Below are 26,204 nucleotides of genomic sequence, written 5' to 3'. Positions count from 1 at the left end.
CCAGTATGATACTGTACTTCATTATACAGCATTATTTGAGTAGTTATCAAAACAGCTCAAAAAATCATTTGAGGATAAGCTAGTATACATAGCAATATGTCCTGAAGTCTCATACTGTTTCATGATGCCAATGACACTCTTTTAGCTGTAAGAGGGAGGGGCATGAAGAAGAGGAAGAATTTCTATTCAGTTGACACCCTCATTCCTATGTTTGCACCAAAACACCAAAAAGTAGTGCCTATTTGGTCCACATTATATCTATTAAATTTTGGAGGTATCTTGAATGCCTCTTCCATTTAACGTCAGTAGTCACAAAGGAGGAGTTATTCTGAATCTTTCTTGAAAGGCAAGTGCAGAAAGGCTGTCATGCAGAGTTTAGATCTGACGAGTGTGCACCCACTGGAGTTAAGCCTATAGATCTGCTGACTATGCCATAAGGTGGAGGAGTAGAGGAAGCTGAGACAGTCACAACCTCAAGACAATGCAAGTAACTTAATCTGAAATCCATGAGAAAGAGGACAACTTGCTGAGGTCCAAGGCCCTGCAAAAGAAAGTCATCAAATAACAATAGGAACTGCATAGACACTTCCTCTGTAACATGGGACTAGGACACCATCCCCTTTATATCAGAGGGGCTCCAGGCAGTGAATCATAGATAAACAGTTAGTTGACAGTGCCCCAAAACTTCTTGTCCATTAAGCACAGGAGAGGGTAGAATTAGAAAGGGTTGGTGGTAGAACCATGCTTTGAGAATGATTATAGCATCTATGTCCTGCCCCTCCACTCCTAGTGACAGCTTTTCAGACCAGTGAATCTGCTTGAATATGTACTGCTTCTGGAAGAGATATTCTTAAGTTCCTGTCTCCTTTATAAGGTGCTATAGCTTTTGCAGAAGGTTCATGTAAGGTACCTAGATTGTGTTCTAATGTGTACATATATGCATATGTCCCAATATGGTATGTGTCTATATTTTATATATGTGCATATATCTGCATATTATAAAATCAGGTTGACCTTTTTATTTAATGAGTAGGTGGTGATTGAGCTAAAGCCTATAAAATGATAGGGCTCTAATCAAGTCAAATTGGTTACAGTAGCAATCTACCTGAAGCCTTTGGAATGACACGGTAACTTGCCACTACTCATAAAGCAACATGAGGCTCTTGGCAGCCTGACTCCAGCCAGAATCAACCACGCCAGCAGTCATTAAAAATTCAGTAAAACAGAACTTCACCTTAGTGCCATGACCAGAGTTAAAACACAGCCAAACCACCAAGACCTCATGGGTTTAACACCACCCAATAGAATTGTGGGCTTAAAGCTTGCAAAACTGGTACTTAAAAATAATTCATGAAACAAGCCCTGCAGGCACCATGACAGGTCGGGATACAGCCCTGAGAAAGAAAAACAGGATCCCTGCCTTCATGAAGTTTACAATCAAAAAGTCTAGTGAGTGAAGGGCTTTCTTTGCGATAGCAAGTTACTTTTCAAACTTTGTACTTTTATTGGTGTAAGGGCCAAGGAGTAGCTGGAATTACCTAAATGCAGGCTTTGGTGAGATATTTGGAGCCCCAGCACCAAGTATTTGTTTAGGAAGTTCTTTTATCCACTAGGGTAAAATTCTACCCAGCAGCGCAGATCTGGCTTGTTAAATGATCCCAGTAATAACCATCCAAGGAACTCCTTGGAATCCTTTATCAGCTCCTTGATGTTCTTCTTCTAGCTTGTGTTGTCATTTAGCTCTTATCCAATAACTGGCAGGATGGAATTAAGGGAACTCGTGTTTAAAATGGAGAAACTCCTTTTGTGAATACTGGCCTGTCTCTTTAAGGCTGAAGGCTTGGCCGTCATTCTGTTTAATCTATCACTGATAAAGTTATCACGTAACCTAGTGTCTGCTAAATGAGCTATAAAGAACACCTTAGAAATACAAGGGGATTGCACTGTGACCTGTAGGTCAAAGCTAACTCTATGTAAGAGGTTGGAGAAGGAAATATACTAGTTGTTTCCACCTAAATCCTGATCACATCGAGAATTCCTTTCTACGTAATCTGTCAGAGAATTGCTTACAATGAGCACACAAGCAAAGTGCTCAGGTTATTTCCTTAATGTAGTGCTTGCGCTGTGCAGAATACCCCCTCACCAAGAACTGTGCTGGTGACCCAGGGAAGGGAAGCCAACTTCGGCTGGAGAGAGGGAAATAGAGCTTCAGTTGAAATAAATAATTTATCAGCAAAACCTGGAAAACACCGAGAGCAAGAGGGCACTCTTAAATCATGTCAAAACATGGTGCAAACTGGGACCACTCCCAGCAAACCAACAGGTAAGATCATCCTACTTTGAAAATGGGATATAACTTAGGAAAAAAAAATGCAGATATCTAGGATCACCTAAGACTAGAGCAATAAGCACTTGCCCAAAGAAAACTCATCTCTATAATAAATTTGCTGTAACAGGCACCAGCTACCTCCAAACTGATAGAGGACACTACTTTTTAAAAAGATAATTACGATTGCCCACAATACCTGGTACCTTACAAGGACAAAGGATGAATAAGTGCTTTTGCTAGAGGTATGTGCACAGCACCGGAGAGCAGGAGAGAGCTCCTACCCAGCCTGATGTGGAAATGAAACTAGGGTAGGAAGAAACCAGGACGAGGTGGAAGAATTTCCAGGTAAAGGGACAGGGAGCAAAGGCACTGAGGTGTCAACATAGTGCTTTTGAGGGTATCACAAGCAGCTCACTGGTCTGGTGCAAGGAAAAGCGTATCCAAGGCATGTCTGGGGCTGGCTTGCCCTCAGCACAGGTAACCTCAAAAGGCTTTAACCAGGGCTTTCCTGGTGGCACAGTGGTTGAGAGTCTGCCTGCCGATGCAGGGGACACAGGTTCGTGCCCCGGAGCGGCTGGGCCCGTGAGCCATGGCCGCTGAGCCTGCGCTCCGCAACGGGAGAGGCCACGGCAGTGAGAGGCCTGCGTACCGCAAAAAAAAAAAAAAAAAAAAAAAAAAAAAGGCTTTAACCAGCATAGCAACGTGGTCAATATTTGCTATTTAGATGAATCACTGGCAGCTGGGCACAGGATGAAATGGAGACCAGTAGGGATAGTGAGACCAGTTGAAAGCACACTAAACACTTCAGGCTGCTATAAAATTAAGGCAGAGGGGTATTCAAAACAATGTGATAGCATGATAGGTCAAAGGCAAGCTCTGGAGCACAGGCAGGGGACGGCTGGTGTTTGTACCCTACTGCAAAATTCTAAGGCTAGGATATGCCTTAACCCACATATCCAAATTCCCAAAGCATGGGAAAGATCTGGTTGGCAACAAGACTCAGGAAAGATTTTTTTTTTTTATTCCAAGAACAGGTAAACCTGAACTTACTTTGCCTCTTTTAAAAAACTCCCCTTTTTTGGTAGTAAAAGGGAATGAAGAGGCACATAGCGATTTAAAAGAATAACAAAGAATCCAGTCAGAAGAGGTCTTATAAGTGTTAGGTTGATTTATAAGAGCTGCTCTGGGCAGTTAACACAGTTTGTTTACAATGAGTAGTTATCTAACTCTGAGCATACTGTATGTACATGGCAATTAGAAGTTGTCATGGTAAGAAAAAACCATAGCCTGCCTGCTGCAGCCAACACAGAAACAGCCAGAAACAGTAGGGGAGACGTAGGGACAAAGGTGGGGTTTGTTTTTATTATAAAAGAAAAAAAAAACCTCCTCAGGAATCTAAACAAAGGAAGGGAATATTTCACACTCAGAGAATAGACACCAGGACACAAAATTACAAGTATTTTGACTCCAGACCTGTCCTCATCTCCTCCAACAGCAGACATGGGAAGGAGACAGCTGAAGCAAACAAGCAATTCTGTAAAACAAAGGCTTAGAAACCCTACAAATACGATTAAAATCTAAACTTGTTTTGCTTTAAAAAAAATTTTTTTTTAATATATCAAAAGGCCTGCTTTAGTGACATGCTAGTCCCACCAGAAAATAACCCCCAACCCCCCTTGTCAGTAACATGCTCAAGTTGACCAGCCAACTCATATTTCCAAACCCCTGTGTGTACAAGTACGTGTGTGTCTTTTGAACCAAAGCCCCAGGGCTCAGGTGACTGCTGCTGCTCCCGCGGGCTGACACAGCCAACCCGTGCCAGCCTCCCCAGAAGGGTGAGCAGGGCAGAGAAGCCCTGAAGTGGTAGTGAGGGGATGAGAGCCCAGTAGCCAACTTGTCAAGCACCCCCCTCCCCCCCGCGAAAGGAGACCAGACTACTCAACTCAAATTTGGCTCCCCGTGACCAGAATGGTTTTTACTTGCTAAGGAGAAAACACACATTTATCTGCACACCCGTATATATAATTTTTTTGTTTTTACATTTAAATATAAAAATACTACTCTGCTTTGTGTTATAAATGGAGGACCAAACAACATGGAACTCTTTCTTTTAAGGTAGGGCTATCCATCCATTTATGCCGAGCTTGTCAGGGCATTCAGCCCCAGGCAAGGGAAGCACCACACTAGGAGATCTAGGGCATTTTCCTACCTGATTTCCCACCACTCCTTCTCCCCTAATTCTCACTTTTAATAGAAAGTTGGTTCTAACCTTATAAGTAATGGAATTTCTCACCAAGAAAGGGAAATCCTAACCTTACCACAGAATCAAGCCCCCTGCCCCCCACTCAGCTACCACGCAGAGAAAGTCCTCGCCCTCCCTTCACAAATACTATGCTCTCTGTCCGGATAGCTATGCCTATTGGACAAACACACCTGATTAAATGGAAGCAGTGGTTATGTTTCCCCAACCCCACCCCGACTAACGCACTAGAAAGCTTCAGTGATAGGAAAAAAAATGGTGGGGGGGTAGGTGGGTGTGAAGAGATTAAGAACTTGACCCCTCTATCCTGGCCAAAGAAAGCAAGAGTGAGGAATAAAAAAAGACATTGACATCCTGCCCTTTGAGTTAACAGCTATTATAACAGGTGAGAGGGGCGAGAGTGGCAGTAGGATGTAGGATTAGGAGGGGTTTTGACGGCTGCAAGTCTAGTCCACTTAGTTTTTGTACTGGAAGGGCTCGTCGCCAGTTTCGTTGAGAAGACACGTGCGGATGAGGGCTTCTGTCACCGCAAAGGGGTCACAGTTGGCAGAGGGGCGACGGTCTTCAAAGTAACCCTTCTTCTCCTGGCCGACAGTCCGGGGAATGCGGATGCTAGCGCCACGGTTGGCCACACCGGCAGAGAAGTCGTTGATGTTGGAGGTTTCGTGGAATCCAGTTAGGCGCCGGGCGTTGTCCAGGCCCCCCTTGGGATCGTAGGCTCGGATGTGGTACTGGTGTCGCTTGCTTAGTTTCTCGATGGCCTCCTCAATGTACCTGGAGGAGACAGTTAAGATGAGCGTCCAACCTGCCACCAGGAAACCCGCCCTTCAAGGGCAGAGGAGCAGGTGTGGATCCAAGAATGGAGTGACTCATCTACCAAGACTGTTGTCCAGGGTCTACTTCACCAAAACACGGCCCCAGGAGAACAAATTCTCCACAAGGGCAGCACTTTGCCTTGTAAGCTGTGTCTCTTAGTGCTCGGAAGAGTGCTAGACATGCAGTAGATGGCATTTGTTGAATGAAAAGATCCCAATCAAGGACTTTCTCCCACCCAGGCATTGAATTCATTCATAAGCCTGTACGGTTACTAATTTAGTTCTTACTAAAGACTTTCAAATGCATTCATCTGTGTCAACTTTCCCCTATCACCATCCTTGAATCCTACTCCTAGAGTATTTTGGGGGTACTTTTCAAATAGAAACAAAATGACAGGATCAGAAGACAATTTTTGAAGCCAAGGGCCAAGGTACGAACTGAGAAGGCGGCTGACTCATTCCCGATACATCAAACCCTTGGCAAGTATTCTTGCAAAGAGAGTGAAACAGCCCCAGCAGGAGGCGGCACTCACTTCAGACCATTCTCCTCTCGCATGGCCTTGGTGCTGAAGTTGGTGTGGCAGCCGGCACCATTCCAGTTCCCAGGAATGGGCTTAGGATCAAAGGTGGCAATCACTCCGAAGTCTTCACACACACGATGCAAGATGAAGCGGGCCACCCAGAGATGATCTCCCATGTCGATTCCTTCACAGGGCCCTATCTGGAATTCCCACTAGAGAGAACGAGAAGACTGGCCTTTAAAACCCACTGCTCACCCCAACCCAGAAGCTCTGACACGTGCACCCTTCTCACCCCTACTCCAAGCCACCTTGAGGACTTTGGGTTAAGGAGCGGGGCCCCATAGCAGCCCTTGCTAGCAAAAGTCTCCACTCGCCTCTAGGTGGGGAAGGTGACGGACTTGAGCCATTTACCTGGGCAGGCATGACCTCGGCATTTGTGCCCCCGATCTTGATGCCGGCATACAAGCAGGCCCGGTAGTGAGCCTCCACGATATCCCTGCCATAGGCTTTGTCTGCTCCCACACCACAGTAGTAGGGACCTGCAGAGGCGTCAAGATGGAAGGTCAAGAGGCAGGACATCAAGAAAATTCCTATCTATGTGAGATGCACGGCCCAAAGTCAGAAGTCAGAAAGCTCTCAACACTTGCTCTCTGGAATCACCATCCCTGCCTTCACCTGGAGGTGCAGGAGTGGAGTGCAGGGGGCCCTCCTGGCCACATTCTCAGTAGGGCCAAAGGTTTTCCCGCAATGTTAATGTCTCAACATCCACGTCTGGATTTGGGTAGCACAAGGGCTCTCTCTCTTTACGGTATTATTTCAGCCAAACTCAGGGATACTCCCTTAGCTTTTTGATCCACAAGGATTCAATCCCATCTCTGGAGAGAGAGACTTTCCTTGCTAATTAAGCACTTGGGGAGGAGCAAGATTCACCCCTCACCAAGGGGACTTACCTTGGGGCCCAGGGAAGCCGTTGGAAGGCCAACCAAAGGGATGCCCATCTGTGCCCATGAGAGTATATTCCTGCTCCATTCCAAACCAGGGGCGCTGGTTGCTCACCATGTCCATTATCCGTTTACAGGTGTGCCTTAAATTGGTCTCTAGGAAAAAGAAAGAGTCAACACACTATTAGAGACATATGGACAAATGTACTGAATCCCTGCATTGATGGGAAATACTCCCTGGACTCCAGGTACTTGAGATGTTGATTATAAGCTGAATTGACCCAGTGTTAACCTTTCTGTGCCCCCGTCGGTCGGTGTAAAAGGGGACGATAAGAGAAGCTATGATTATATATCTGCAGGGAGACTCTCAAAAGGCTTTATTTATAACTAAACTGGGTTACAACAGAGTCACATGGGAGTGGATCCAGAACAGAGCAAGTTTTCACCTTATCTGCAAGCTGGCTCCTTCCCAAATACCAAATGTCAGGCACGTAAACCCTCTATTCACAAAAGAACTGCTTCTAGCTGTCAGACTTATTCCTAGTTTCTCAAGCATTTAGAGCCAAATCTACAATTTTTATTGAGAGAATCATTTGCCTATTAAGAGCTTTACATTCCAGGTGAGCAGATAAAGTGCTAAGTTCTATAGTACTGGTTAGTACAAAAAAATAAAAATAAAATAAAATGTGACGAGCTCAACTGGGAACAATTTCTAACCCAGACCGGAACTTTATAGACTCATTATGGCTGTTTCACTATGTCCCAGGAACCATTTTAAGATCTCTACGTTACATCAAAGAAAACCCCCAACTTCGTTTTCCTAACAGCCCTGAGGTGGGTATTACAAGTCTCCATTTTCACAAATGAGAAAATGAGGCTCAGAGATGGTAGGTAGCCTGCCCAGGGTACAGCACAAGCAGCAAGGTCAGGAAACCCTGCTTGTCGACTTCAGAGCTCAGGCCCTTTACCACAATTTGATAATGCCTCTCAAAACAAAGACAAGTAAGGTCCAGAGTCACTAAGTGACTTGCCAAAAAGTCTCACTGGCTGAGTGTAGCAAGAGACTTCATGGACGTGAGACTCCAGCTGAGCTTAAAAAGGTGAATGGTGGAGAACTGGGAGCAATGGGTATGCCAGACAAAAACCAAAGGTGCAGTTACAGCAAACCTCAAGGCAAACGTATGTTATCAGTGAACCAAGATGCTCTTATTTTAGTCAGTGGACAGAGAAAGAAGACAAGCTCTCTGGAATGAAAAGGCAACCAATAACATACAATTCTTCTCAATCATTTGCACATATTAACTCAATTAATCCTCTAAACAACTTTATGAGACGGATTTCATTATTTTCCCCATTTTAAAATAGGGAAGTGAAAAGTATAGGAGAAAAGTAACTTTTGCCCCAGTTCATACCAAGCAAGTGGCAGATCTAGAACTCAAACCCAACATTCTAACTTCAGAATCCATGTTCTTAAAATCTACAGGCAGGAGGACTGTGACATGCGGCACTCCCCCAGCAGATTTAGAAGAATCCAATGTCGTTTTATGGAACCAACAATGGGAGGATGGACCATACAACCTCTCTGAACAAGGAAGTTCAGGATGGAGAGGTCCATGTCCAATCCTTCAGACTTCTAAGACAGTTCTGAGGTAAGCTCGTCTTTCCAATACCGATTTTGGAATATCCTCTCCCACCCAACTTTACAATTCATGGACTGGGGTGGGGTATCCATACCTATCCTATACACACCTGCAGGCTTTCGGTTGTACTTGAAGACTTCACAGAACACCAGCTTGTTGGGGTCCTTGCGGAAAGGGTCCCGAAACATGGCAGCAGGGACGAGATACATGTCACTGTTGGAGCCTTCGGATTGAAAAGTACTGGAGCCATCAAAATTCCACTCCGGCAACTCTGGGGTAAAAAAGAGAGGGGAAAATTATAGTTAAAACACACAGGAACTTTTCAGATCTTCACAAGATCTGTACTCTCTTGTCCAGAAAGCCAGTGAGGCATGCATGACTGCCACTATTAACACACAAACCTTGATGTTTGCAGGTAGCCCTACAGTCCTTCCTATCTGAGTTCCAAGTAAGACCACTGCATCACTTTCCTAAAAGAAGTAACAGTCACAAGAACAACCTAAGAATGACGTTTCCTCTGTAAATAAGTCTACTGGACACCAAGGAGACAAACTGGATATCACCAGTCAGTCAGTCAGTCCTCATTTAAAGTATTGAAATAGGAGAAATAAAGATTCTCTGAGAGCCAACTGTGTTGCTTCTTTCTCTAATTCCTCCCCCCGCTGTGGGACGGACTGTCCTAGTTCAAGTGGTGTCCTTATTTTAACAGATGAGGAAACAGACACTAGCCGGATGACTTATTCAATGGTGCTCCCATGTCACGTATCCACGCTATGTTTTAAAGGCCAGTTCCTTCATCACTCCAGGTGACTATGAGTTCTCCCAAGGCAGAGACCAGACTCTCATCTTGTATTCCCAGGGCCTATCCAACACCTGCCACATAGCAGGTGCACAGTATATGCTTTATATTATAGTCATTCATTCATTTGCTCAAATGTGAACATTATCAGAAGAGTAACCTAACCTAAAAGCAGGTAAAAGATGATGGACCATGGTCCCTTTCCAGAAGGAGAGTGGCTATGGTTTGTTCTAGACCAAAAGAATGAAGTTGTCACAACTCATATAATAGCTCCTGTAGGATAAGCAATCAGCCAGTTTAAGAATTTCCAGAAGTGGCATCAACTAAAAACTAATGATGGCTGGTCCTAGAGACCACTTTAGGGTGTTTGTTTTGCATGTAGAACCTCAGTGACACATGAGTCTGAAACAGCATTCAAAGAGTTTGTAAAGTAGATGGCACAGTCAGGTTACAGCGGTGGTTTTCAAACTGGGTTCCTGGCGGTACCTTAGGGCCAATTAAGTAGGACTGCCCAAGTAAACAAAGTTTCCAACCCCTCTTGCCCCCAGACTTTGTCTCTTTTCCTTCAATATACTGGCTTACATGCAAGATTTCATTTAAATGAAGGGGTCCATTGCTGTTATGCTTGGAGGCAGTGTAGGAGCTTAATGTTGGTTGAATGAAGTCTGAAAAGTCCCGCCTTCGAAAAGCATCACAAACAGAGGCCAAATCTAGTGGCTTGGTCTCAGGCTGCCGCCCACCCTCACGCTGCTCCCAGCCAGCTCAGTCTCTCACCTTCTATACACTTGGGCTCACAGTCCAGGGTCCGGGTCTTGCAGCGCAGTCCTTCTCCAGTACCATCAATCCAGATATACATAGCTTGGACTTTCTCACCCTGAGGCAGGGACATGTACACCTGCTTGATGCCTTTGTTCAAGTGGGAGCTCGCCGAGGTGGCCATGGTGGAAGGTGTTCTGGAGAGAGACAAAATAAAATAAGAACACCAACTCCAAACAGATCCTCTGACGCAATAAGGACAACTAAATCAAGAAGCAGCGGGAGTGGTGGCCCCTCCCTATTTAACTTGCTTTCAGGGAGATTAAACTTTTATACTAGACAAAAGTCTCCTTATAAGCTTCCTCAAGCCAGAATCTAAACTTGTGAGCACTAAGCTCTACTTTTTGCAGTTTATCAGAGGTAGAGGAATTGTTTCATTTTTCACACTAAGATACTAGAGGGAGAAAAAAAACACCAAAACACAATGAAGATACAAAAGTTCTGAAACAGAAAGTCTGCCGAACAGACATCGTCTCCAAGTAAAATCCAGCCACAGAAAGGCTTGGCTGCTATGATCTCTGGGTTAAGTCTTCCCTTTTCCTTACACCCCAGAGGATATCTCAGTAAAGAGTGCTTTTGAAGATTCCTCCACCCTTCCAAAAAATAAACACCCCCCCACATTTAGTTGGTAGGATGAAACAAGGGGGCTAGCTAGAAGATTTAAGAGACTGGTGGCTTCCTAGAAGAACAGCAGTTATTACAATTACCAAGATGTAAAAATAGCCAATCCAAGTTGGATTCTAAGATACACGATGGCATAATTTGCATCAGTCTGAGGCAAAGTTCTCACTTCAGACAGGAGATTTAAGTTTGACCAGATTCCACCAGAGAGCTTTTCAAGTAATTAAGAAATTCCCACTTCTAAATCAAAAAGCTCTGGGGTTTCAAAAGCTGAGGCATGCTAAAAACTGCGAGGCTCCACTGCAAAACCCCTGAAAGAAGAGACACTGAAGCCACAAAACCAAACCTCAACATTAAGAGGAAACGTTCCACCCCTCCCTCTGCTGTCGACAGCCCAGGGTGGCTGGAAAGGGAACACACTGTTCTCCTCCAATGACTTGGGTAACTTTCTGAAGTACAGTGGCAAAGTTTCTATGGGCAACCGTCCATGTTTGCCCAGCTGAAAACATAACTGCTTCTCCCTCCAACAGCCTCACCCTTCTCCCCCCACCCCACCCCCGAAAGCGGAGAAGCTGTCTGTCAAGCAGTGTTAGCAGACAACCACTACCTTTGCCTACTCCTGTAGAAGACTTGGTCAGTCAAATCCCACCCCCGACGCCCATCCTGCCTTTAAAAGCCAGAGGGAGCAATCCCTGACCCTTTCAGCTCCCACTAAAAGCTATAACCCGGTCTCTGGCTTTCGTCCCCAACCTGTTACACCTCCAATTTCAAACCACTCTGTCTCCCTTTAAGCCTCGGATCCTGCTCTTTTTGGTGACGAGTTGCAATGCCAACAGCCTAGTCTACTGTATCAACTGGTGCCGCCGAGGTGCCAAGATTACGTGGTGGGTGCTGGGAGGGATGGGATTCTGCAGTTTTTAGCTGTTTCTGCAGCTGCAGTGGGAGCCGGGGTCCTCATCCCTGCTCCTCACTCACCCCAGCCACATAAGGTCAACGGTATCGATGCCCTCCTTAGCCTTTCTCCTTTCCGAGTGGCGTTCGCGCCTCTCGTGGGTCTCCGGCTCTCGCTGGTCCAGGCACCGGAGGTTTCTGGGCGAGGGAGACGGAGAGGGAGAGGGAGTTGGAGAGCGGTAGGGATCGGACCGGGACGAGCTGGAATGCGAAGGCTGGTAGGTCAACGTCTCGATCTTGACTCGCAGTTTCTCTCTGGCGTTCACTGAGTAGGCGACGAAGCCGAAGCAGTTGGAGGGGGACCCCGAGGACCGAGACTCCAGGTCGTCACCTTCGTTCATGGTCTTCTTCACGGATTTGCGGCCAGGGGAGGATCCCCGCTTCCCGCCCCCGGGGTGGTTGGGATAATCCACTTTGAGAGCAGCCCTTTCCCACAGAAAGGTCCCGAAAGTCGGCGCCCCGCCCCTTGGGCCCCCGTCTGGATCTCAGGGCCTAGCCGAGGGGGGCCATCCCTCTCCAAGGACAGGGCTAGGAGGGGCGGGGGATGGGGACATCCGCCAGAGGGACAGCGTGCCGCTGCTGCCCCTGTCCGGCCGGCCAGTCCTCTCCACCCGCCGCGCCCGCCGGCCATGCCGCATCCCGGGCTCCCCATTGTTCAGTCACAGGGGTAGGCCCCCGGGAGCCCGCGGCGGGAGCGGGCCGCAACACAGACGCTCACTGCCCCTCGCCTCCGCGCAGGCGGCTAACCGCGACGACCGCCCCAGGGCCCGCCTCCGCGGAGGAAGAGAGCGAGGCTCCAGCAGGGGACCACTCCATCCACCACGCACACCACATGGCCGAGCCGGGGGCGCCGGGCCCGGGCAGTGCCTCCACAGCTCGCCCTGCCGAGCGACATCCAGGGGCGGCGCTTGGAGCTGCAAGCAGCTGAAGGAAGATCAAAACAACTCCCCGCCCTTCTCGAAGCCCTGGCGACTCGCGCGCCCCGCCATCGCCGACCCAGACCCTCCGGGAGGCACGGGCGGCGGAAGCAAGCGGGAGGGCCCGCAGGCCGGGGCGCAGAGTAGAGGCTGGAGGTGGGAAGGGGCCGAACCGAGCTCAGCCGATCGGTCAGAGCGCGGCGGCTCGCGACACTTCCGAGCCCTCCGGGCCGGCCAGGCGCTTACCTGGGCGGCGAGCAGGCGGCAGGGTGGGCAGGCCGCGAGAGCGAGGTGCGGAGAGGAGAGGCGAGGAGGCCGGAAGATCTGCTTACACAGCCGGCTCTTCTCCCATTCTCGGCTCTGCAAGGCCGTCTGCGGCCCCGCACGCTTTATCTGCAGCCGGGGCCGCCCCCGGCGCCCTGATTGGCTCCCAGAGGCCCGGAGCCCGGGCGGATCAGCTGATGCGCGTCCCGGCAACTCGGCCATTGGGCGAGCCGCCGAGCGGGCGCCGCCGGGGTGGGGGCGAGCCGGCCCGGGAAAGAAAGAAAGGGAAAGGGCGGTGGGGGAAGGGGGTGTGGGGGAGGGGAGCGAGGAAGGGCGGGGCGGCGGCGGCGGCGGCGGCGGCGGAGGGCCCAGTGCCTGCCGGGAAGGACCCCGCCGGCCCGGGCTGCCGCGCAGCGACGCGGCGCCCCCGCCCGCCCGGCCTGGGGCCGCCCCCGCAGCCCAGTATTGCATTCAGGTCGGATATTTTGCGGGAGAGTTCTCTCTTTTACTAGGTCACACTGCACGCCCCAGAGCTCCCACAGGAAATTCTGACCCACGGGCACCCACTTTTGCCTTTTGTTGTTAGAGAACCCCCGGCCCCCTTTCCCGGCCCTCGGGTCAAGTTTGTGAGGGAGCTCGCGGGGTGGGGGAAGCCCTGGGCTCGCCGCAGCCGTGGCCAGGCGTCGGAGGGGGCGGCGCAGACGGGGCTGCCGGAGGTCTCTCGGCGGGTTTGGGGATGTGAACAGAAGTCTAGGATCTCACATTGGTAGTGAAAGTGCTGTGTTTTGTCTCATTCCATAGAAGGGATCCTGGCGGGCGGAGACACAAGTCGGGAGACCTGATTCTGCCTCTGTCACACCTGAGGCAATTCTCGCAGCCTCTGGGCCCAAGTTCCCTCATCTATAAATAAAGCGGAACTTCCCTGGTGGTGCAGTGGTTAAGAATCCGCCTGCCAATGCAGGGGACACAGGTTCGAGCCCTGGTCCGGGAAGATACCACATGCCGCGGAGCAACTAAGCCCATGCGCCACAACTACTGAGCCTGCGCTCCAGAGCCCGTGAGCCACAACTACTGAGCCTGCACCCTACAGTCCACGAGCCACAACTACTGAGCCCGTGAGCCACAACTACTGAATACCACGCGCCTAGAGCCCGTGCTCTGCAATAAGAGAAGCCACTGCAATGAGAAGCCCACGCACCGCAACAAAGAGTAGCACCCGCTCGCTGCAACTAGAGAAAGCCCGTGCGCAGCAGCAAAGACCCAACGCAGCCGAAAATAAATAAAATAAAATAAATTAATTAAAAAAATAAAATAAATAGAGTGGTTCAAGAAAGGACCTTAAGAGTCGCCCATCAGATTTGAAATTCTGTTCAGTAAAGCGGTTCAAGAAAGGACCTTAAGAGTCGCCCATCAGATTTGAAATTCTGTGTGCAAACTGTTTCCCGAGGACAGCTGAAAGGAAGGTGAAGTCTTGGCATCTCCTCTTCGAAGCTCAGGGTATGTCAAAAATTTAGAATTCCTGAAACGAATTCTGTCTGTTTTTGTTTGTCAAGTAATTTATTGCACGTTTTTGTAATATGGAAAATGAGAATCAGTACCCCTTCCTCCTCTCTCCTTATAGCCTTACTATGATAGTTGAGAAAACGTGTATGTGTATGTGAACACAGTCTTGAAGTGGATGCTTGTCAACAGATACACAATAACTATATATATATGTATACAACACATACACAACACACACGTGAATATAATGTTTTCACTTCTACCAGTGCTATTACTTGATCATACTATTTTTATTGCCTGAATCCATCTGATGGTGTCTAGCCTTTATTGCATCTTTCAAGAGCCCCAATATTTGAGACTTCGAGGTTTTCTGTTTGAAGACTAAGAAGTCATGTTTCCAGGGCCTTTGGAAGAGGAAGGGAAGAAGTTTGCACTTCTGGTTATTTTTTGTACCACAAATATGGAAAAGAAATGTTGCCTGTGACCACACACACATAACTTGGCTTCTTTGGTCAACATCCCTTCCCTATGAGAGTGTGTCTAACACTGTAGTGATTTAAAATGAGAGATGCAAGATTCATCTCAAACAGGGGCTTTTGGTATGTTTCAGACAGGTAACATTGTGGACCAGGTAAGTCGCCTTGCAAGTGTAAGGGATTCCATCCTTTATGTGATCCTTCGATATGATGGTTAAAAGCTGGGCTTCAGTTCAGGCAACGCAGGTTCAGATCTGGGCTTTACTTCTTACCAGCTTTGTGTTGGGGTAGGTACTTAGCCCTAGAGCCTCAGATTCCTTGCCTCCAAAATAAGAATAACGTCTACCTTGTATATTGTAAGGATTAATTGTGATGGCACATGCATATAGTAAATTTTTAGAAAAGAGCAATAATAATTATTATAGGCCAAGATAATCTGATGGGATTGGATTCTTCCTTTCCCCACCACAACCTGTGAGGTACAACTTCCTAACTTCGTGTAATGCTCTACCGTTGGTTTTATGAGAGTGGGCTTAGACCTGGTAGCAAACTGAGATGTCTTCATTCCACTTCTTTCTGTGAGGTCTTGAGTTTAAATTGTTGAGGAGGGGGTGTGAGGGAGGGGAAGAGTCATGTTCTTGTTTTAGAAAATGTTGATTTCCAGTTGCCAAACTGCCAGAAGTGAACCAGAGCTTTTTACTGTACTCGTCACCACCAGCACCCGAGGCGGGGATGGCACACAGAATAGAAAATGGAAAAGTAGGAAGCATGTGCAGTTCTTAAAGCTTCTAGCCTGTGGGTGCCTGCCACCCTTGCTGGTGTCTTAACCTCCCTGAGCAGCTTATTCATCTTAGTGTCCCCCAGGAGTGTCCAGGGTGAGTGGTCAATAACCCATGTTTGTTGACCACACAGAAATGACAGCGGCACCATCAAGAGAACATGTGCTTTGAGCTGCTTTTCCAAGAATGGAAATGGATTTGCTTCGATCCATTCACGTGACAGGGCATACTTTGTGAGGGTTAGGAAGGTAATACATGACTACTGAGTTTTTCAGGCAGAACAAGAGGCATTGTCCCCCTTAGTCAGCACCATACTTACTTAACCCAACCGAATTAGGGCCCAAATGAGCCCAATGATTGTTCAGGGAACCTTAAAAGAGTATGAGGGAAGAAAAAGCAGAAGAAAGTCCTTAAACTAACTGGTTCGTCCCCAGAAACCCAGACTGTACTTTTAGAGAAGTTAGAAGTAGAATGGACTGTTTGATCCTGTTTGACTTTGCTGTGTCTGCTGCCCTTTGTTCTCTTTCTCCTTCTTCCCTAAATTGCTACCCGCCCACATTCTCCACTCGCTCCCTAAAAAGCATTAGAGCACTTGAACGGATGAACTCTTCTGTCTCCTGGTACACCCAGTATCAAAGCACACAGGGGATTCTGTTACGTGTGCTTTGAAGTCAGGTTTTTCTCTCTTAGAATAGAGCAGCTGTGTCCAAGGGGTGGGTGGAGTGGGAGAGAAATATCACAGGTAAAAATTTGGTTCCAAATCTGCAGAAATGACTGGGGACTGAAAAAAAGCATTTCTTCAGTGTTGTTCTGCTGCTTGAAATAAAGGCCTTGTCTTGGCTGGGCTTTACCTGTGAATTCTCTCAATTTCTTTCACTCTCTTTTAAAGGACCCATTCTCACTCTGCAGGTCGTAAGCCCTTAATCTAGTGATCTGAGCGTGCCTTCCCAAGGCCTGTGTGGCTGGTTGCCTTGCACTCATTGGAGACAAGATTTGGGGTAAGGCTCAAACGTACTCAAACCTTCAACCAGAACATGTAGTTTGGGAAATGGAGTTTTTCCAACATTTGAATGATTTCAGTAGGCATTGAACAAAACCCTTAACTTAGGCTAAAGAGACATAGCTGAGACTCAGGCTTGAGGAACACCCCGGAAACCCAACCCAGAATTATAAATTTTTTTTTTCAATAAACCAACGCCAGTTCTTTCCAAAAGAATAGACCATTGTATCTCTTAAAGCAAAACAAAAATAAAACAAAAGAAAAAGAAACAGCCTTGGAAGTTGATGTCATTACTCTTAAAGCACATTTTGGGGAAAAGCTGCAATTGACCAAGACTTCAAATTTCACAGTACACAATTAAAGAAGGAAAGACCAGGTTTTACGTCAATTTGGTATCTAACACTGAACCCAGAGGAATTGTTCTTTATCTCTTTTCTGATTGTTTGATATTCTTAAGCTCAGGTTAGGAAATTAGAAATTCAAGTCTCAACTTTTTTTTTTTTTTTTTTTTTTGTCTGATTTGAGTTTTGTTGAAGGCCCCTGGAAACCATTCAAATATAGAGAACACTTCGTTTCCCAGCCTACACCTTATGACTGAAGGTTTGGGTCTGAGCCCTACCCCAAATCTTGTCTCTCACAGGAAACTGCTTGGAGAGTTGGGAGGAATTAAGTTCATCTTAGCTAACGACATGGTAAAATAAGTGCTACTGAGAAAATTACAGCTGTATAATTCTAGAATGAACCTTCAAATCATTCTAGCTGACCAGTGAGGAAGCTGAGGACGTGCTCACTTGCAGTAGCTAGCTGGATTCACCTTAGTGCAGCATTTCACAGGCTAATATGCTTCCAAGGTGCAATTCCCTTGAGAGCCTTTTTCTGTTGCCCTTCCTTCAGCCTTCTCGGGCTGTGGGTGATGCATTCCTGGGCCACCACCTCTAAACTCCGAAATCCCTACTGTACCCACTAAGGAAAGTACCCAGTCCAGGAACCAACTAGTTTACCTCTGAATCCTGCATAGTGGCTTACCCAGTACCTTACATACAATGGACATTCAATATATTCTTTGTGAATAACTAGATTACCAGGGGAAAAATTGCTGTATGACAGGTTCTTTTTAAAGGAATCTTTGGAGATCATTTTGTGTATTTAATAATCTGTTTCGTTGTTTTGTGAATGTGGGATCTTCACAGATAAATTTTCTTCCTATTCTCAAGGTATGTATGGATTTATCTTTGTTCTCTAGATTGATTGGAACATTATTGAAGCTTATTTAGAAGTTTAGGAAATTTAGCATTGTGGTCAAAAACTGACTAGGATCAGAGTGTGTCCTTGAGTTGGTACTTTTCCCAAAGATATCCTCAACTGGATCCACAGCTCATCCTCCCTCACTCCTATCCCATTAGTTGATTTGAATCCTTGTTTATTTCACATTTCCACGCCAAATATTAGCGGGAAGCAAACAGCGCTTGGGTACATTTTCTGGATATTTGGACAATACGTAAACTTGGCTCTATATTTTTCCTGACCTCCTTTCCCCTCCCCCCACTTTTTTTGAACCGGTTCTTAGGAGACTTTTTACTGGGTTGGAGAGTTAGAGGCTTGGCTGGGGTGATGTGAATATAGTGCCCTCTGGTGGAATTTTGTGAGAATTGCAAATTTCTCCCCCCAACCTTAAGAGTGTTTGAGAAGTCTTTTCTTGGCTGGCCTTCAAGGGGAGGGCTTCTCTGTTACATCTCAAATACTATAGTAAATTAATAGCATGCAAGTTTATTACCTACACTGGATATTTTAGAGATATTGTGTGGGGGATATCAATTGATTACTTGAGGTTTGTTTATCATTATAAAATTAGGCCTCAAATGACTAGAAATGGGCAGCTGGCAGCACCTGTGCTTTTTCATCATCTGACATCAGCGTGTATGAGAGGTAGACAAAAAAGGAGTTCCCCCAACAAAGGTAATTGGAAGAGTCTAGGAACCAAGAATTAAGGGAAAATAGCAGGGATCAGAAAACTTGGTCACAACAGTTGTTATCCTCAGCCCTCACTAGGATCTGAGCCCAGACATTTAAGACCCAGCTAGAGGTTGAGAGACTGCCAGACTCTGACTGATCCACTTCCTGCAGCAATTTGTAGAGGGGTCCCACGGTGGTCATGTAACATGGAGCTTCTCTGGACCCTGTTAGCTTCCAGCTGGGACGGTAACAACAATGCCAAAAGGAAGAGACGCCATAGATTCCCAACAGGCACAAAGCATCAATCATCACATGCCAGCAGAAGAAGGTGGTGACAAACGTGATGTCAATGATGTCATCATCCTGCCCCGGGTAGCCGGTGCCTGGTTTGTACAGAATGAAGCCGGCCTGTACCAGCCAGGAGCCCAGGATCTGAAACAGAAAGGTCCCGATCACTGAGAGTTGAAACGTGTCGGGAACCCACAGCTGTACGGTCAACACCAGCATCAGCAACAACACCACCAAGATGAGCAGAGAGTGAACCTGCAGCTCCACCCCTGCTGAGTCCTGAACATGTGACACCAGCAACAGCAGGAGCACATAGAAAGTCAGCACCAAGGTCCCTTCTTCTGGGGGCACACAGTGCTGAGGCAGCAAGTTCTTGCTCACGACCTCTACACAGCCGTTGAGGGTGAGAAGGATGTACATGGTGACGTGCTGCCACTCTTTGGCGTACATAACTGTCAGGGGCAGCTCCCTGTTCATCAGTATCAGCCCTCTCTTCACACAGCTTATCTCATACACTAACAAGCCAGAGCCAGCCAGCGTCTTCAGCAAACCTCCGTAGGATATTTTCCACAGCCTGGCCCATCTCCCCTTATTCCTGGGAGGTGATGAAGGGTACAGGAAAGAGTCACTGAATATCACAGCTTTGGAGACCACTACTGCTTGATACAGCCCATATGAGAGTAGAAACAGCCCTGGGTACGCATGACCGATAAAGGTTCCCATTGAACTAGAAATCCCTCTAAAGAAGGTGAGAAGAGTAAAACCAAGGCACGTCCACACCTTCTGGGGCCACTTCAAGATCTGGACTCTGGAAAGAATTGCCTTCCACCAACTTTTATCATTTCGCCCCACCCACTGCTCCCCCATAGAGAGGAAATGCTTCTTGAAACAAGCCTATGACTTTGGTGGTGTAAAGCCTCATTGCTCCATTCCATTCTGGGACGTTGGGGACTAACTGGCTTCTGCCAAAGAAGACAGCTGGTGAATGTGCCTTTAGGGGCTCCCCTCTAGGGCCCTTGGGGCGCTTCTGGTCATACTTGTCCCTTTCTCCTATGGCTTCCTTCCCCTGGTACTGCCCAGCACTCAGAGAAGGGCACAGAAGCATGGGATGGGATTAGGGGTTGCCATGGTCTCCAGAGGAAGCCTGGGCACTCACAAATCCTCAGGTTTCCTTTGGTATCTCTCAGACATAACTTTGGCCTGATTACAAAGTTTTCTTTCTGGACACATATATTTAAAAACATTTGGATATATGAGCATGTTTCGTACCTATCTGGCTTTTCTTCTTTTATAGACGTGTTCTGAGGATCACCAAGAAAGGTCCCTTCCTCTCCTCCCCTTATCTTTTCACCTCCCCACCTTTGTCTCCCCACTTCAGCATTTCTACTGGCCAGTAAATGAATCTGAAAAGCTAACTTTTGATACTGATTTCAGGAACAGTGGGTATTTTGTACTGTGTCAACCTAACCAAGCTTGAGCCATGTTTCCTAGAGTTACCTTCCCTCTATGATTCCAGATTGAGTTGGCTGCAAGAGAAGTTTACAAGAGAACCTAAAGATGGAAATGAAGCAACCTAAGACACTCTGAAGGTGTAGGGTACCAGGCGCCACTGCAGTTCACGTATTCAGTTACTGATCTGCTGGCTCAACTCCTTGGCATGGACAGCCAGGCCTACAGATCCCTCAGCTTCTCTTTGTGCGAAGGGCACCAGCTGCTTCTGCAGGCCACCTGCCACTGAAGTATGAGGTGATGAGGGGAAGACAGAGGCTTCAGTCTATCTTCATAAGCTGCAGTTTGTCCTTGCTCTTCCCCAACTTCGTGTAATGTACTTCTTCCTGACTGCTGCCAATTTGAGCTGAAATGGCCTCCACCCCATCACACAGAGAGGCAAGAGCCTTCCATAGACTTCCTCACTACAAATGTGTAAGGTCTAATATCCATAAGAAATCCATATTCCCATGATCTATCCCTAACTGATGCAAGGCTTTAAGGTGTAATCCCTAAAATGTAGATACCGTTGAGAGGAGTGACTCCAGTGTGCTAGTGTTGGCCATTTGGATTTTAATGTGAATTAGCCCATCAGCTTCATTTATCTATGACTCTGCTAGTGTCTAATGCACCTCAGAGGACAGAGTCCTAGGTATTGAGTAACAGCCAGCTGAGTATAAGGCAGAGAGGATGGTGAAGAACAAAGTACAGATAATGTGAAGCTCATAGTGGTTCTGGGTTTACTGTGGAAGGTACATGGAATAGGAATTTCTCTGGGGGTGATAATAATGCTGAGGGGAGAAGTTCACTGCTCAACGTGAATGGTACTGACATCACAGTCTTCTGCATAATCATCTGTCCTTATGGTACAAGTAATGCTGTGGGGCAGAGAGGCAGCACCTGTATGCTGACAGTGCCCCTAGTGAAGAGGAGGAGAACTTACACACAGGTCACAGCACTGCCTCTGAGACTTCACTCCTACCCAACTACCTACACTTCCACAAGTCCACTTAATTCCAGAAAAAGTTAAATCTTTCTGCCCTTGAGGATGACAGTAATTCAGATTTCTTCTTGCTATTTAGAGGTTTGGTGGGGCTAGGGATTTGAGTGTGAAGGGAAATTAGAAAAGCGAAACTTAATTCAGCTTTCTGGGGGAATTTTCTAACTTTAAATTTTAAAGTTAAGTATTTTTATTCAATTAATATACAGTCATTATAGAAAAGTCAGATAAAATGCATCAGCAAAAAGAAGAACATTACAAATCATCTAATTTCACAATCTGGAGGTGACCATTGTTACCACTGAGGTGTAGAAACACAGTTCTAAGAAAGCAGCATGAAGAATGGAAAATGCATCGATGGAAGTCAGAAATCTGCCTTCTCACTCCAGTTCCCCTTGATTTGCTGCATGTCATACCCCTCATCTAAAAAAAACTGAGTGTTCAACTTAACTTTCTATTAAAGTGAAAATAAAAGGGCATGAATATGGTTGCACAGAAGTGAACATGTTTATCTTTTGTCTTCTCCCTTTTGGTGAATTACCAAAACACTGGGAGAGCTCTGTAGTGCTCAATGCTCAGAGGTAGGAGATTCAAAGGGAAAATCTGAGTGACGCTTCTGAAGTCGTCAGGAGGAGAGAACCCGAGGGATTCTCTTAGGTTCTTGGATTTGCTCTGGGAGAGGCCCAGGGTCCATCGCTCCTCTATGTATCAGCAGGACCGGGACAGGAAGCATGTGGTTACAGGCCTCGAGAGGAGCCACATTTGATTGCTTTTAATGTTGCTTCTAGTACTTCGAGGCTGTGGTCCTAGTAAGGTGGGTGCAGCAGAGCTTTCTCCAGCTCCTATCCTCCTCTCCCCAGTTGTTCCTGCAGCTGTGAGTCAGTGGTCAGAAGAGGAGAGAGAACAGCAGCACTGACCCCAGAGCAATGTGAGGTTGAAAGTGGAACATAGGAGGACAAAGGGCCCCACTTCAGGTCCCGTCCGGGTTGCTCAGGCCCCACCTTGGCCAGGCACCAGGGCTGCATGTTGTTCATTAAAACGTGAACATCCTGACCACGACTTTGAAGATAGGAATCGCCCATCCCAAACCAGACACTCACTGCCCACAAATAGCCAAGAAGGAAGCGAAGGGTGGTGAATGATTAGCAGAGCTGGCAGACAGCTCCAGAGTCTGTGGACACCAAGTACCTGGAAACTCAGCTTGACCACAGGAGCCCACGGAGGTCCTTCATGGCCTGGCTGCTCCATGGCGAGACTCCTCCTCAGACCTGTTCCCCACCTCATGTTTTTGAGGGGCCCCAGGCACAGCCACTGCCACTTGTCTGGCATGAAATGCCAGGATGAGCCAGAATGCCTTCAGGAATTCAGTACCTATGAATTTACTAACTGCTGTGGATTCTGCTGAGTACAGCAAGCATATAAAAAAGTATATGATGTAGTTCTTATCCACAAAGGGCTTACAATTTGAAGGCACACATCTCTACACACACTCAAACACACATACACAAACACACAACATATAGAGAACTATTTAGACTACCTTGGTTCCATAGAAATCAAATGTCATGTATGTAATTTTTAATTTTCTAAAGCATTTGATAAAATTCAACATCCATTCATGATGCAAACTCTTACCAAAGTGGGTACAGAGGGAACATATCTCAACGTAATAAAATACGTTTATGACAAACCCATGGCCAGCCTAATACTCAATGTTGAAAAGCTGAAAGCCTTCCCACTAAAATCTGGAAGGAGGTAAAGATGCCCACTCTCACCACTTCTATTCAACATAGTATTGGTAGTCCTAGTCACAGTAATCAGACAAGAAAAAGAAACAAAAGGTATCCAAATTGGAAGAGAAAAAGTAAAATTGTCACTATATGTAAATGACATGATAGTATATATAGAAAACCCTAAAGACTCCACGCAAAAACTACTAGAACTAATAAATGAATTCAGCAAGATAACAGGATACAAGATTAACATGCAGAAATCTGTTACATTTCTTTACACTAATAATGAAATATCAGAAAGAGAAAGTAAAAAAAAAAAAAAAATCCCTTTTAAAATCACATCCAAAAAAAAAATACTTAGGAATAAACCTGACCAAGGAGGTGAAAGACCTATGTGCTGAGAACTATAAAACAATGATAAAGGAAACTGAAGATGACACAAATAAATGGAAAGATATCCTATGCTCTTGGACTGGAACATTTCATATTGTTAAAATGGCCATACACAGGTTTAATGTGATCCTTATCAAATTACCCATGACATTTTTCACAGAATTAGAACGAGTAATCCTAAAATTTATATGGAAGCATAAAAGACCAGAATTGCCAAGGAAATCCTGAGGAAAAAAAACAAAGCTGGAGACATAACCCTCCCAGACTTCAGACAAAACTACAGAGCTACAGCAATCAAAACACTGTGGTATTGGCACAGAAAACAGACATATGGATCAATGGATAAGACAGAGAGCCCAACACACCTATGATCAATTAATCTTCAACAAACGAGGCAAGAATATGCAATGGAGAAAAGACAGTCTCTTCAGCAAGTGGGGAAAACCTGGACAGCCACATGTAAATCAATGAAGTGAGAACACTCCCTCACAACATACACAAAAATAAACTCAAAATGGCTTTAGACTTATATATAAGACATGATACTGTAAAACTCCTAGAAGAGAACATAGGCAAAACATTCTTTGACATAAATCATAGTAAAGTTTTCTTAGGTCAGTCTCCCATGGCAACAGAAGTGAAAGCAAAAATAAACAAATGGGACCTAATCGAACTTATAAGCCTTTGCACAGCAAAGGAAACCATAAACGAAACAAAAAGATAACCTGTGGACTGGGAGAAAATATTTGCAAATGTGTCGAACAACAAGGGCTTAATTTCCAAAATATACAAACAGTTCATACAATTCAATAACAAAAGAACAAACAACCCAATCAAAAAATGGACATTTCACCAAAAGAAGACATGCAGATGGCCAATAGGTATATGAAAAGATGCTCAACATTGCTAATTATTAGAGAAATGCAAATTGAAACTACAGTGAAGTATCACCTCACACGGTCAGAATAACCATCATTAAAAAGTCTACAAATAACAAATGCTGGAGAGGGTGTAGAGAAAAGGGAACCCTCCTTTGCTGTTGGTGAGAATGTAAATTGGTACACCTACTATGAAAAACAGTATGGAGGTTCCTTAAAAAGCTAAAAATAGAGCTGCCATATGATCCAGCAACCCCACTCCTGGGCATATAGAAAACTATAATTTCAAAAGATACATGCACCCCAACGTTCATAGCAGCACTATTTACAATAGCCAAGACATTGAAGCAACTTAAATGTCCATTGACAGATGAATTGATAAAGAAGATGTAGGGGGTGTGTGTGTGTGTATGTGTGTGTGTATGTATATGTATGTATATACATATATATATACATACATATACATACACAATGGAATATTACTCAGCCACAAAAAGAATGAAATAATGCCATTTGCAGCAACATGGATGAACCTAGAGACTATCATGTTAAATGAAGTAAATCAGAAAGAGAACGACAAATACCATATGGTATCACTTATATGTGGAATCTAAAATATGATAAAAATGCACTTATTTACAAAGCAGAAACAGACTCAGAGACATGGAAAACAAAGTTACGTTTACCAAAGGGGAAAGGAGGTGGAGGAGGGATGAATTAGGAGTTTGGGTTTAGCAGATACAAACTATATAAAATAGATAAACAACAAACTCGTACTGTATAGCTCAGGGAACTATATTCAATATCCTGTAATAAACTGTAATGGAAAAGAATATGAAAAAGAACATATATATAATATATATATAACTGAATTGATCTGCTGTACACCAGAAACTAACACAACATTATAACTCAATTATACTTCGATAAAGAATTAAAAAGCAAAAACAAATTTTCTAACAGCAACATTAAAAACATAAAAAGATGAAATTAATTTTAATGAGATATTTAACTCAATATGCCCACATATCATTTCAATATGTAATTAATATAAAAGTTATAAATGAAGTATTTTTTTTTTTATAAATGAAGTACTTTAGATTCCATCTTTCATACTAAGTCTACAAACTACAATGTTTTGTGGTTTTTTTTGACCGTGCGTCAGGACTTGTGGGGTCTTAGTTCCCTGACCAGAGATTGAACCCGGGCCCACCGCAGTGAAAGCACCGAGTCTTAACCACTGTACTGCCAGGGAAGTCCCACCAGCATTATGTTTAACATGTACAGTGCATCTCATTTCAGAAGAGCCATATTACATGCTCAATAGCTACATGTGGTTAGTGGCTGCTATATTGATATACACAGATTTAGACAGTATAGAATGACATGTTGAGTGAATTTTAGTTTTAGTGAAAGGAACAGTTCATGGTGGAGGTAGAGGTTTCTTCAGAAATGGCATCTAGACAGCTAAACTATAAACTTAATGGTTGTAGGCTTTTAGTATGGTGCTTTCCAAAAGCATCTTTTAATTTACTTCCTTTCTGTTTGGGAGGGGCACCATTATCATCATCATCATCAAAAAATGATTACAACTCACCTTGTTGCTAGGCAGAAATACACCCCAGGAAGGGAGAAAGCCAGAGGTAGGTGCTTGAGCAGAACTACACAGGGAGTGGGTCCATGGAATCAGAACAAGGTCAGAGCCCATTTGTTTATGTGCCAAACTTTCATCTTATTTCAAGTAGGGGTTACTAAGCCTTGGGGTTTGTCACTAACTTACCAAAACAAAGCTCATGAGAGATGGAAAACAACATTCTCATTTCTTAGTTTGAAAGGACC

At 45.5% G+C, this 26,204-nt stretch overlaps 2 protein-coding genes across 4 annotated transcripts; both read right to left on the bottom strand.

The window, feature by feature from the left end:
* Positions 1-3,665: 3,665 nt before the first annotated feature.
* GLUL (glutamate-ammonia ligase) lies at positions 3,666-12,992 on the bottom strand. 3 transcript variants are annotated; one of them, XM_019918426.3, is made up of 8 exons: positions 12,857-12,992; positions 11,718-11,831; positions 10,080-10,258; positions 8,616-8,777; positions 6,876-7,022; positions 6,337-6,464; positions 5,938-6,137; positions 3,666-5,363 (listed from the first exon to the last, which is right to left on the bottom strand). In XM_019918426.3, the coding sequence occupies exons 2-8, from the start codon at positions 11,726-11,728 to the stop codon at positions 5,045-5,047; spliced, it is 1,146 nt and encodes a 381-aa protein (XP_019773985.1). In that variant the 5' UTR covers positions 11,729-11,831; positions 12,857-12,992; the 3' UTR covers positions 3,666-5,044. The 3 variants fall into 3 exon arrangements, with proteins under 3 accessions (XP_019773985.1, XP_019773986.1, XP_073659742.1); XM_019918427.3 differs by lacking the exon at positions 11,718-11,831 and having other exon boundaries at positions 12,857-12,990; XM_073803641.1 differs by lacking the exon at positions 12,857-12,992 and having other exon boundaries at positions 11,718-12,216.
* Positions 12,993-18,636: 5,644 nt separating this feature from the next.
* On the bottom strand, positions 18,637-19,616 carry TEDDM1 (transmembrane epididymal protein 1). Its single transcript, XM_033857917.2, has one exon. The coding sequence runs from the start codon at positions 19,594-19,596 to the stop codon at positions 18,637-18,639; it is 960 nt and encodes a 319-aa protein (XP_033713808.1). The 5' UTR covers positions 19,597-19,616.
* Positions 19,617-26,204: the final 6,588 nt, after the last annotated feature.

The sequence above is a fragment of the Tursiops truncatus genome, chromosome 1 (assembly GCF_011762595.2).
Source record: "Tursiops truncatus isolate mTurTru1 chromosome 1, mTurTru1.mat.Y, whole genome shotgun sequence".
Classification (NCBI taxonomy): domain Eukaryota; kingdom Metazoa; phylum Chordata; class Mammalia; order Artiodactyla; family Delphinidae; genus Tursiops; species Tursiops truncatus.
The sequence above is the reverse complement of the archived record's forward strand: the minus strand, read 5'-3'. Positions and strand labels throughout refer to the sequence as shown.